Raw genomic sequence first — 13,450 nt, forward strand, 5'->3', positions numbered from 1 at the left:
ATGTATCTTAATTAGAAAAGCAATCAAACTTGCACGGAGTCAATAAGGATGAAACATCCCTGTTGGCAACAGTGAGTACTCTGTCCCTCATGCCAAGGATGGGCAGTGGATGTAGCTCATGCCCAGTTTGGGGGGTTTGCTGGGGTTTCCCCAATCCAGCTATGGGCAGAGGCTGCCCTCATGCTGAATTATTTGTACTTTGACCCATGAAAGCATCCTGTGAGCTGCTCAGAATGAGACTGATGGTGGACTCAGATTCCTTTAACAGCATTAACAAACCAGAAACTGCTGAAGGCGAAAGAAGAGAGCATTTGCACATTTTCCTTAAAACCCTGTACCTTTACCCAAAGGTATATTTGAGTGTTTGCCGTGTATAGCACAGCTAGTCCCAGATAAAGGATTGGGGCTTCTAAGTGCTACCATAACACAAATAATTAATAAGTCTATCTCCCTTGCCGTGTCCTTATCTTTTCAGTGAGCATGGCCATAATTAGCTTTCACCTGATTCTGAGTTTATAGCATGTTCAATTGCTTTTTCCATTCTGCTTGTGTTTTCTTTCCTTCCTTATTTTAGTGCTCCTGGCTTTATTCCATAGACCTGAATCTACTGATTTAAAAAAAAAAAAAAAAGCTGGATAATCATCTCCAGCAGTGCAGATGTAAAGATTGCAATAGCCAAAAATGTATTGATGCATTAGTGGTTTTATACAAGTGCCTGCTTTTTTTTCCTGGGGTCTGGAAGGATTTGAAGTATGTTGGGAAGTGGCATAGAAGATGTGCAGCAGCTGCTAACAGTTGAGAGAAAGGGAAGGATGACTAGTTATCTCAGAATTAAGTATTTTGAACCATGAAGGAAATGGAGAACATTCAGGTGAGATTTTTGGAAAGTTTTTTTTCTTTTTGTGTTTAGAAGCAGATATGGGTGCAGATTTCAGGGAATGTGAATGAACATGGAAAAAAAAAAAGAGGCAGGCAAGAGGTGTGGAGCAGCACAGTCGGGAAGAGTGTAGAGGAAAGAGGACAACTTAAGGTATCCGGATGAAGTGTGTCAGGAGCTAGTGAGATAGAGAACATTTTTATTTCAATTTAAGGACACTGTTATTAGCATTTCCTAAATATGTTTATGTTTAGGTGTTACTTTTTATGATTACATGTGGGAAGGAGAGCACTGCCATCTCTGGGGACAGAGTATAATGGGAGTGGTGGAAAAGAAGAGGAGAGGGAGGTTTTAATTTTAAAAATGTTTCTTGCTCAAAATGTTCCCTGTGAATTCCCAGAGCTCAGCAAAGCAAATGTTCATTTATAGCCCATCATCTTAATTATTAAAAAATAAATTATTTTTACCATGTGGGCTGATATTTAGCCAGGAGCAAATTCTTATTCCAGCCTTTTGTGCAGGGGTGGGTGTTGAGGTCAAAGTCATCTCCCATGGAATTTTCCATCTAAAACTGGTTTGAGATGAGGCAATGTGGCCCATGTTTGGGTCCCACATGCATGGGATACTCTGGTTTGGAGGGCTCAAACCATGTTCCAGTGCAAGTGGTATCATGGTGAGGCTGGGTCTGAGGAAGAAAGGAATACCTGTGAAGGTCAGGCTACTGAGGGACACTCCTAATGGACCTCAGTGGCCAGGACTGGGTGGTCCCTGGAGGGCTTTGCAGACATACTGCCTAGAAAACTAGATGTGCTTTTCCAAGAGCAAAGCCTTGTTCCCAGTGGTCCTGCTTGTACAGGCGTTGTGGGACTGAAAAAGAAGTAAAAAGGACCAGACATGAACTGAAATAGGGCTGCTGGGTGTGTGAGAAGGGATTGGAGGCTCCAGTGCTTAGCAATTTGAAAGCACTCTCAAATCCTCATGGGGGAAAAGCTGTTGCGCCGGATTACTAATCCCAAGGGCTTTATGGATTCCTTCCCAAGATAAATAATTTTCACCCATTTCCTTAAATCTGTTTGAGAAAGGAGTCAGTGCCAGTGCAAGCGTATGGGGCGTCGGGTGAAGAGGCAGCAGATGACAGCAGAGAGCTACACGGCAGCCCAGGGAGCTGAGAGGAAGCTACTAATGGCCTCTGATGAGCACGGTCGTGATAATAATGAGGTTAATGCCCTTTCATTCACCCAGAAACATCTTCAAGAACGTGTAATCCCAGCTGGTCAATGGGCAATCATTAGGTCATAAATAATACAGAGTGATTGAAGGACAGGAGCCTTTCCTGTAATAATCATTTTCCGTGGGTGCTGACCCAGGGAGGGTTTGGTTGCAGCCCCCACGCTGTGCCACACTGTGGGGACCCAGCTGTCGGAGCATTTTCTGGTCAGAGGAGTGTTCCAGCCTCTCAGTTCCGCTGTGTGCATCTGTCACCAGAGCAGAAAAATTCTCCTCTGGAGCCCAGGTCTACCAAGTAGTGCTGGGAAAGAAGCTAAAGCTAATGGAAAGAAAAAAGACACAAATTAGGTGAGGAAGCAGTCCCAGCAGCCATCAGAGAGTGTTGCCAGGGGACTCGACCCACCCGGTGGTGCCTGGTGGTGATGCTGGGAGAGCTGGGGATGGGGCTGGTCTCTCCAGCTAGGAGAGGTGCCTTGTCCCAGCCCCAGCCCGGGGCTGATAGTATGAGCACTGTGTACAACACTGCTTTTGCAAGCTGGGTTTGTGGTCCCCTGCCACCCAGTGCTGCAGTGGAGAAGGTATGGTGTAGTCTTGGTTGACCCTGAGCCCCTGTGGCTTTATTGACCATCAGGGGCTTAGCGACATTAAGTTCAGGGGCACTTTCTCTTCACAGAATGCTTCCCATGTGTGGATGTCACTCAGCCATAATGTAAATCCCTGTGATTATTAGAGGGAGTAAATCCTACTTAGTAATAACTTGGATCGTGCTCTATATGCATTTATATTACATCATTGACCATTTTAAACCCATATGCTTTTAAACCCACCAGCAAACAGGGAAACAAGCAGCCATCCAACCTTTTTTATTTTATAATTAAATGTTTACACTTGTTACACAATAAATCCCATATAATCACGCTGTAAAGTCTGCACAAAACCTGTGTTTTCAGGAGGGAGCAGGAACAGAGTTACATTTATTCATTAACCTGACTGTTTGCTAGGTTGTTGCACATTACCAGTTATTAAAATAAGAATTAACATGACCTGTTAGAAAACCTCTCCTTTACCTCACCATGGCTTTCCTTGGTTTTGCCCGTGGTGATCACATGTGGTAGATGCCAAAGCAGCTTATGAGACAATGTGGGCATGTGGGGGGACAGCTGGCATGGTTGAGAGGAAGGGGACACAGCCCAGGAGTGGCTGCTTTCCTGGACTCTGGGTACTTGTGATGCTCTAGGCACTGTCACAATGTGGATCCTCATAGAGACCACCATGGTTGTCATTTTTTTGCTGGAAAAGCTCTCAGGCCCAAAAAGGAGCACATGTCTCTGCTGCAGTGACATATGTCACAGCATGAGTCATTCAGGGATTATATGTGCATTTCTAAACATGTCTGTCCAACTTGTGCTCCCACGTCCTTAAAAGAAGGGGACACAAAGGGGGAGTTGTGGAGAGGAAGAGCCGTAACTTCCAGGCTGTTCTGCAGCCAGAGGGGAAAAGGGCTGCAGGCTGTAGATACACCTGTGATATATCCCAAATGAGGCCATGTACTCCAGGTACTCCTAAACCTGTCTGCAGCACATATCCGTGTCTGTTGTTTCAGGAAAGACTTGTTGCCAATCTGTCAGTGTCCTTGTGCAGAAAGCAATTTATACAATAAATTAAAATAACCCTCAGGCCTTTGTAAATGTTTACCTCGAACCTTTGACTAATGGTTAGAGGGGCTAGGAGAGCTCAGCATCTCTGCCCTACTTATGTAAGTACCTTTCTCCCCCCTTTTTATTTCACTGAGTCCAAGAAGAGATGCTCTAAATGTGTCTCTATTTTCTGGCTGTTAACTCTTCCATGCTTGCTGCCAACCTTAGCATTAGCTTTCAACTGTGTGGCTGACCCATTAAATACTGGATGAAACACATCTCATCAGCTTGCATTACATTTTGAACTTAATAAATAGGAAAGGCATTACATAGATTCTGTCTGGCCATCTGGAGGAACAATGTTCTTTACCCCAACGAATGGCTATCTAATCCTCTCATATACAGTTGGGTTTTATTCTATTAAAATATAATGAGGAAAGACTACCATACCATTATGTGGTGGAGCTAAATGGGATTTTTAGAATAATCAATGGAAGATGAATAAAAAAGATAAAGGTTTTCTTCAAAGAAAAAGAGAGAAGTCTGTCTCCTTGGGATTAAAGTATTGTGGAACCAAATTATTATAACATGATCTTTACTCACTAAAAATACCCCAATTTCATTTCCATAAATCTTTCCATTAAAAATCAAATTAAGTATTTTGGCTTTTTTTCATTTTAAAAATGCTAAGTATTAAGTGAAATGCTGTGCTTTAAACAGAGGATGCTGCGGGGTTCCTGCCCGCCGTGGGGTCAGGTCTTTCCATCCAGCCAGTGGCATCAAGGGCTGCTCTCTGCAGATGCCCTAAAGTGCCAAACAAGGGTTTACTGCTGCAATGCCCCAGCAAAGACCCCACAGCCATGTGAGAAAGTTGTAAAGCCCCAGCAAAGACCCCACAGCCATGTGAGAAAGTTGGTCTCCTCCAGGTGGGTGGCAGTGGCCTTTGTGGTTCATGCCCGAACTCTGAGTTGCTCCCTCATCCCTGGGCTTTTCCCTCCACACAGACCAGGTCTGGACAGGCGCAGGAGTATTCTTAGCAATGCTGCTGTTTATTTATGAGGAGGGGACACCAAATCTCAGCAATTAGTGAAGTATTGCTTTAGGGTTTATTTCTCAGCAGGAGTAGAATATATTTCAGCTTTCTCCCTGTATAACTGTTGGACGAAAATGACTCCTGCTAGTCATCGCCTCCCCCCCAGCACTGCGTCGGCTGCGATGCCATCCACCTCCAATTCATCAACCAGTCAAGTTGATATAATTAGGAATTCCAAAGTCAATAATCTGATAATCTCCAGTGCACAAAGGCTTGTATGTAGGAGAAGTGATTCCAGGAAGTCTGCAGCTCAGATCCGTGCAGGAAAAATGCCAGATTTTAAAAAAGAAACAGGCAGAGACCCGGAGGAGAGAGTGCTTCCTAATCCTTCACTGGTGACATATTTTGGGCCATCAGCTCTGCAGTAAATGTTTCCCGTACAATCATTTAGTGCCTTCGTACCTTCCCTTTACAGCCTTAATAATAATGTTCAATTACTGGTCTGCCCTATAAATAAATAATCTCAGTTTAACGAGACACTGCTGGGTGAGCGATGCCGGCTGAGGGGGGATTTCTCCAGAGCCCTCGGAGCGACGCGCTCCCTCCCCGCTCCATGCGCGCCCTTGGCCACAGTGAGCAGAAGAAAGTGTAAAGCAGTAGAACATTTGGCAAGGGTTTTGCAGTCTCTTTATTATGGCAATATGGAGAAAGGGAAGTCTTACATCCAGAAATGATGCCAGGAAAATAGGTCTTTTTTTAAAACACTCTGAACATGTAAAATGACTAATAATAGAGTAGGCGTTTTGGATATTTCAGGTTGCTCTTTAAAAGTGTCAGGAGTTCCCTTTGGCTTTTCAGTGCTAGGGCAGGAGTAGGGGGCTGTGGGGAGGACCTCTCTGGGAAAGCATCCAGCAGGTTCATTCCCATTTTCTTCCCTCAAGCACAAGGGAAAACATTGGAGACCAACCCACATAGTGAACTATGTCACTCACAGCTTGTTTTTGGCCACTACAGCTCCAGGCAAGATTGACACTTTTTTTCAGATCTTGCCCTCCTGGAGGACTCACCGAGGAGCCCTCAGGCAGAGCAGGGTTCTCCTCTGGGATAGATTTGGGGTGTGCCTTCAGCATGGCTCCATCTCATCTGCCAGCAAGCTGCCAAAGGCTGCTGCGCAGGGCAGACGTGCTCCCGGAAAAAGCAAGTGGTTTATATAGAAGTTTCATCAATTTTAAATGACAGCGTTATCTTCCTACCGGGACGTTTTAGCTGTAACATGTGCTACATAAGCCTTTTAACTCGCCTTGTCAGGAGTCATTCTGCCTTCTCCTGGTGTGCAGAGTGAGCCTGTCGCTCAGCAGGCGTTGAGGGGAATTGTCGGAAAGCCAGACACGGAGAAGTAATGGAAAATGATCCCATTTTTCCCTTCCACAGTGGGATGAGTGATGTCCAGGGTTGAGTGCTGAGATGCAACCGTCTCATGCACAGCTGGCATGTTGGTTCCCTTAGGGTATTGCACGCCCTGAGTCCCTGGCCACCAGGGATGGCTGGGTTGGGAAACAAGGAGACCAGCCTTGAGTCTGGATAAATAACAGCACCTAAATACCAAATTAGAGGATCTATTGCCATTGTGTTGAAGCCTGGCATTGGAAGAAAGGAGCTGATGCCATAAATCACCTGATGAACCTTTCCCTGGCCTGCTCTGGTGAGAAGCATGTGCTTTGCTGGGTATTATATTTCTGTTTTTTTCTTAAAGTGCTAAGGAGCCAACTGAACTTTAAAACATGTTCATCTGATTTGACAGAGAAGGTTGTTTATTGTTCCACAGTATCATAAAAAATGTAATTTCTCTTGGTTTAAGTTAGACTGTGGGATTTACCTGAGTTCCTGACAAAAATATACCAAAGTCCTGGCCAAGGCTGGAAGTCATAAAGGGAATATCACCGTAATAGCAACAGGGGATGAGATGCTCATCTCTATACAGAAACTCACTGCCTTGTCACAGATGTGTCTGAGTCCATGAGGAAGAAGGGTGATCTTCCAGCCAGCCTGGACTGGACATGGGAGATATGCATTGCTCCAGCCTGTGCTAAGGAGAACAAAAAATGTCCCTTCCTCTCTCTTTCCCATCAGTCTATGGCCACACTGGGCTTGTTGGTAACTGCTTCAACAGTGTACATTGAATGAGTGAGATGCTTGCTTGGCATGTTATCCCACACGGAATGTGGGGTAAACATTGGTCCAGGCGGTGGACAGGCATTCTCCATTTCCCTGCAAGGGTCCAGGCACATGTGAAGGCACCAACCTCCCCACTGCATTGCAATGCCAAGGCAATACCTGCAGCTGCAGGAGGGTCGGGGTGCACAGGGGATGGCAGGGTTTGCCTTGCTCCCTTGCCAGTGGGCAGGAGTAGCCTGGCACAGCCATGGCAACAAGGATTTGTTGCCTCAAGGGCACCGTGTTTCTCCAGGGAAGCCAGCACAGAACTGGCCATTGGGGCTGAGCCGTGGGAGGCAGCAGCCATGCGATAACCACGGGTAACTGCATGCGGGGGAGATTTATCTCATGTGAAGGGGAGAAGCAGTGTACAGGCACACTGCTGATAGGAGTGGTGCTGCGTGTGGATTTATAGGCAAAGAGTAAATAGGAACACAGGGAAACACTTTCCCTTTCTCCATAAACTTTTCAATTTCAGAGAGGCCAGGTTCAATAAAATTATCTCACAGATGGAGGTTTTATTGAATCTGGCCCATAAAGCTCCCATTATGGGGTTTACAACTGCCATTTACACAAATCCTGCTATAATAAAATACAGTGGTGTTTACAGCATCCCCGAAACTGCCACAGAATTACTGTGTGCAGAAAAAACAGCGAGTAAATCTTGGCTTATTGCACTGGGCACTCCTCTAACAACATCAAGCAGCACAACCTGGGGCGGGGTGGGGGGGAAAGGGAAAATGCAGAGGCAAGAGAAGGAGAATTGCACCACTGCTTCGCTGAGATACCCCAGGGAAATACCACGAATTTACAGCCCTCACTCTGTTCTCCCTTGATGCAAAATGTAAATATGCTTTCAAAAGGTGCTTCATGGCCTCAGCATGCAGCTGTGGGGACTGGCTGGGCATTACTGGCAGCTGGGTGATCCCATCCATCAGCAGCCTCTGATCCAGCCATGGCAAGGAGCCAAGCTTGAGTTGGCTGAGGCATTGCTGAAGTTTGGTATAAAAGTCTCCAGCTGTGTCCTCTTTACTTTCCCACCTGCCTTGTGGGTGCTGACTGGGTGGGTGGAGCAGAATGTGTGCTGAGCAAGGATGGAAGCTGGTGGCTGTGCCTGGAGGGTCTGCTGAACAAGTGAAGGCATCTGAAAAGCTGCTGTTTAAGAGCTGAACATGGGGCTAGAGGGTGAGTAAAGGCTAGATCTGAACTATTTAGCGTCAGTCAGAGACTCCAGGTGGCTGAGTCTGCTGTCAGAGGTGCTCTCAATAGGAGAGAGGAAAAACTGGGAACTCTGAAGGAGATACTTTCTGGGAAGGAATAGCCTGAGCTGTGTTTTTGGGTATGGCTCTGTGCCATTGGTGATAAAACATGGTGACACCCATTATGCTGATTTCCAATGCATTTCAATTGCATCTCTTTCCTCTACTTGTCCCCTTGCTGAGAGCTGTAGCTAAGAGGTGATGGCTCTTCCTTTAAGGTGGTTGGTCTCAACCCACAGGCTTTCAGTTCCCGCTTTATATATCACTGTTAATCTTTGTACCTCTCTATGTACCTGCAAAACATTTGCATTTGCAACTCTGTTAATTAGGCCAGAAAGCAGGTCAGGTTTCTCTCCTGTTCTCCTTAATATATTGTTTTCTTACATCACCTCACAAATTAACCTGAGATGATTAATGTTGATTTTCAGTGCTGTGCTGCATGTAAGGGCAGAAACTTCTTTTGTGTACAGAGGAATTGCCTCATTTAGGATGAGAGAACACTGTTTAAGTTATAGTGGCACATACATAACAAGTCAATTCATAGTAAAATTCAGCTTTCCTTTTTTTCAGTGAGCTCAGGAAAAAGAATTGATTCAATCAAAGTTTTTATCAACTTTCCTCCTCACTGGGTACCTAAATACGTTTGCAAATCTATCCTCCATACGTGATATGCCCTGATCACATTGGAAGTGAGTAGTGGAGAGGAACTTGCATTGTTCTCCTGTGCTCCATCATGCTCAGCACATCACCCTGCAGCTGGGGAGGGTCTCCCCATGATAGGAGACACCCCTATAATCTGACAGTCTCTGGGGAAAAGGTGCACAGGCAAAATTGCTTCAGCAGCTGAAACTTGGGGCTTTGCTTGTGCTATGAATTGGAAGAACTAAGATTAATGTTGTGTTTTACAAAGCCCTGTGCAGCAAGAATAGATCTATTTTTTCTATTTATTATACTTTTTAGTTCTTTATTTTGCCGATACATCTACTTGCAACATAATTTTTCAGTGTCTAAAAACATGGTTTCTTTCCCAGATGTGTCCACTGTTTCCTCAGGGTTCCTGACGTTTAGCTTATTTAATTGTGTCTGGAATCGGGCATTTGCTTGTCATTTCCCATATCTGCCCCTCTCATAGTAACTCTGTTAAAGCTGATGGACTTACTTCAGAGCTATAGTGCTGCATTGTCCTTTAATTTAAATTACAACGCACAAATAAACTGTCCCTACTTCTGCTTGGGGTCTTCCAGGGAAGTCTATGTCAGTGATGTTTTAAGACACTTATGCCTGCTTCCAGTTTCTCTGTTTGAACCCTTGGTATAAATGCCGATGTGTCTGTGGCCTTCACACTGCCTCCTTCACTTTTTTTTCTCCTGGAAGATTAAGATGTGGTATGGGTTTGCATCAGACCCACCCAAGCTCTTTGTTCCTTTCCAGTTTGCCTGATTTTTATCTGAAGTTTGGAAATTTTTTTTCTGCTTTGCTGCCAGTTTCGTCCACCTTTATATCCATCTTGGATTATGGTACTGATTTAATAAAAATAATCAAAAAAAAAGAGGTGTTTTTTTGCCAAGTTCATACATCAGCTGAAAGAGGGGCAACACAATTCCATGTTTTGCCATGCAGTGGGATGGTGGCCACTTCTTGGTCTACTATTGTTACTCTGGTTGCAGCTTGTAAATACTTCTACCAGTGTTTTTGTTTTGGTTAAGACTGACTCATTATGCTCAGTCAATATTCGTCCTTCTCTTCTTGTCCAGTCTCTCCTGTCAGTGGGATGATTTAAATAGCTACCTGGGTTGTGAATCCCAGATGGGGTTTAAGACAGGAGGGGAGGGCTGAGATGCCTGGCATAGGCAAATGGTGGTGCTTCTGTCTGCATGGCAACAGAGCTTCACTTTTCCTGGTTCTTTGCATCTGCTTTTGGGAAGGGTGCAGGAGTATTGTGTGACAATGCTTTGAATGCAGGGAGTGATGGATAACCTGACCCGAGGGGGCTGGTGCTGCAGCAAGAGCTACTGCATGGATCTGCTTGTGGGGGTTGCCATAATGAAATAAAATAAAAATGTTGTTTGTTTTTGACAGCTTTTTGCAATCTTTGCATTTGCAACATGCGGTGGGTACTCTGGAGAGCTGCGCCTCAGTGTGGACTGTGCAAACAAGTCAGAGAGTGACCTCAGCATTGACATAGCCTTTGCCTACCCCTTCAGGTAACCCCGGCTGGCTCGCGGCGGTGCGTTGGCAGGGAGGCACTCGGGGGCTGGGGTGGAACCCGGCTGCAGTGGGGTGTCCCATCATTTGTAGCAGCTTTTGATTAAACACCAATCTGGGCTTCCTGAATTTTCCTCGCAATGTCGTTTAGGCTCTGGGTGTGAAGGAGGAATAAACTTGGCCACGCCTGGTCTGGATGGGGCTGTGGGAACCTCTGGGAAATGGGAGCTCAGTGAAGGAGAAGAGAGCATGCAGAGCCATGTGAAGGCCAGGACAGCTCAGGGAGTGGAGAACGGCAGGCAAGGAAAAACAAAATGGCACATCGGCCCAAGGAAAAAAATGGGGCTAAAATATCCATTAACTGTAGTGCAGCCATTAACTAAGCTGGAAATGAGAGAGGATTCCCATCTGTTGGAGTAGCAAGGGTTTGAAATAGCTTTTCCATGGGAAGGGGAAGCAAAAAAACCAAAACCAGTTTGAACCGTAATTTTGAAATGCTTTTGAAAATTTTACTAATTGCCTGTCTGCATCTTTCGGTGCCTGACTGCTTTAAACCTTGTGATTTAAGAAAACAATTTTTATGTTGTTTAAGTACATCTGAAAGCTGTAGTGCATTTAAATATACATATATATATATATATATATAAAATGTTCATGGTGTTTAAGATCCTACTTCAAAAGAACATCGACAGTCTTCTGTTTTTAGAGATGTCAGTAGAAACTGTTCACTTCCATGTAAGTGATTTCTTCAAGGAATTGATATGATTAAGAAGAGGATGCATAATCCAATCTCAAGTCTAGTACACTATGACTCTAAAATTATTATGCTTCTTTGGGAAATCACATGCTGTTTTGCTTATGATTATTATGCACAGACCAGACTTGAAAACATCTATTTCTTTAACATGTTCTAAAATATAGCAAATTCCAAACAGTGGGAACTGAATTTGATTCCTTGAAACGTTATTCTTGTTTGACACATATTTATTACTCAAAAAAGTCACGTTTTCTGGTATTACAAATGTTTATTTTTGTCTTGAAGTTGTCTACATTTTCTTTCATTTCTGCTTGGTATGCCTAAGAGAGATCCTGAAAATTGAGTTATGTGAATTTGTAATTTGATTCACTTCCAAATAGGTCATTTCTCCAACATTCATTACAAATACACCCTACAGTGAAGTGCTTTTAGTTTGCATGATTATAAAATAGTATTTTATGTTAAAAGTTAATAAAAGGGAGAGAAGTAGCCATCAAGTATCTCCTGGTGTTTTACCAGGCGGGTTGACCATCTTTCCTAGAAGGAAGTGACTGGATCTGCAATTTCCCACAGTCTTGCTTATTAGAAAACTGGATTAATTGATGGGTAATTGTTACATTCCAGCATGTTGCAAAGATGATGCAAAATAGGGCTTATCTGCAGGAGGGATGCAGCTGAGGCTATAGATGGCCCTTGAACTCAGCATGCACAGATGGGGTCTGTGGCATATACAGTGAGATGGTTGGCTACGTGGTATAAATGCACCTGGAATGTGCAGATGAGAAGGGAGATGACACTCATCCAGCTGCTGTTTTTTGGGAGAAGCATAAAGATACTCTGGTTTTGTGCAATTTGGGATTTTGTATGCGAACCTGAGGCATGTGCAAAAAGTGTCCAAAGATGTGCAGACTAGATGGGGCAGCAGATGTATGCCTGGAAAATCTGGCCCAGTGCTACGTGTGGAACTTGGTGTCATCTTATTGTTTCGTCTAAATATTCCTGTGGCTCCCTCGTATATTTGCTCTTTCTGCTTTTCTCCAGCGCTCCCTCCTCAGAGTGGAGGTGGGATGCTCTAAAAAGCAGAAATGAGATTAATTGGGAAAGGTAACATCTCATAGTAGAGGAGCAAATGCCCTTGGAAAAAGCAGACGTGTTTTAAGTTCAGGCTCCCTCATCATGACTGCGCTCCTGAGGCTCATATCCCTGCATGGGCACGTAGGCTTTGTGTAGACAGGATGAGTTTCCCACCAGTTGTCTTGCATTCAGATCTGAACAAGTCCGTCTTCACATGGCATTTTCCTTTCAAATGCCTTCAGAGTCCTGATTATTGGCTGTCAGCTGGGGGAGGTGTAGGTGGAAGGAAGGGATGCTGCTGAGCACCTGACACCCCACTGCTGTTGTGGCTGTCAGCAGTGACAAGCTGAATACCTGAGCACTGTTTTTTATGAGCTGCTCCTTCCAGCATGACTTGAAATGAAGAAAGCCATGCAGCTGTGCTACCAGCTGCTTTTGTTCCTGTTGGTGTGGGTTTGAGGCTTTGTTTTCTTCTCCTAGAAGATGAACTGCTAGACCTTGGCAAGTAGATGACAAGTGTCAAGAGCTTTAAGCAAGTAAACAAAGTGGTGAGGCTCAACAGGGCAGCTTGGCAAAGCAAGAAGACTTTGATGTTTTGGAAACAAGATTGAAGGAGCCTGAAAAAGCAAGATCAGAATGGGGACTGAGTTTTCCGTACTGAATGGAGGGGGCACTGCACTTAGACCATGTGCTTCTGGGGCCCATCACCTGAGATAAAGAAAAAGAAGGTGCAGGAGGGCAAAACCAGTTCTTGTGGGGTCTGGGGATGTGTGATTAAAACATACTGAATGCCAAGGCAACTTCAAACCAGTGATTCATGTAGCCCCAGGCCAGTCTTGAAGGTACTGAAGAAGCATTGCACTCCACAGCAGGTAGTTCCAGATGCTCCTGAAACAAAGGAACATCTTCATACCCTCTAACTGAGATTTTTTTGAATCTCCAGCCTACAAATTTCAAAAGTCTCCAGCAAGCAATATAAATTAATTCAAGAGCAATCATTAATACTATTAGACAGAGCTCTGGGCTCGTGCTGCTGGGGTGTGGTAACCACAGAAGAGTCTCTCCAATGTCACTGCTGGGTAATTGACCCCAAATCTGGCTCCACCGTCTCTTCTGGAACAGGAGACGAGGTGGATGCTTTTCCATCCACAACTAAACTAATTCATT

At 44.6% G+C, this 13,450-nt stretch overlaps 1 protein-coding gene across 2 annotated transcripts in view; it reads left to right on the forward strand.

The window, feature by feature from the left end:
• Nucleotides 1–13,450, forward strand: part of SYNPR (synaptoporin) — a 102,987-nt gene that overhangs the window by 63,666 nt on the left and 25,871 nt on the right. For both annotated transcript variants that reach the window (XM_027640549.1, XM_027640550.1), the window contains one exon: nt 10,327–10,451. In XM_027640549.1, the coding sequence (XP_027496350.1) occupies nt 10,327–10,451 (125 nt within the window). The remainder of the gene's footprint in view (nt 1–10,326; nt 10,452–13,450) is intronic.

Source organism: Corapipo altera, unplaced genomic scaffold (assembly GCF_003945725.1).
Source record: "Corapipo altera isolate COAL_440 unplaced genomic scaffold, ASM394572v1 55, whole genome shotgun sequence".
NCBI lineage: Eukaryota > Metazoa > Chordata > Aves > Passeriformes > Pipridae > Corapipo > Corapipo altera.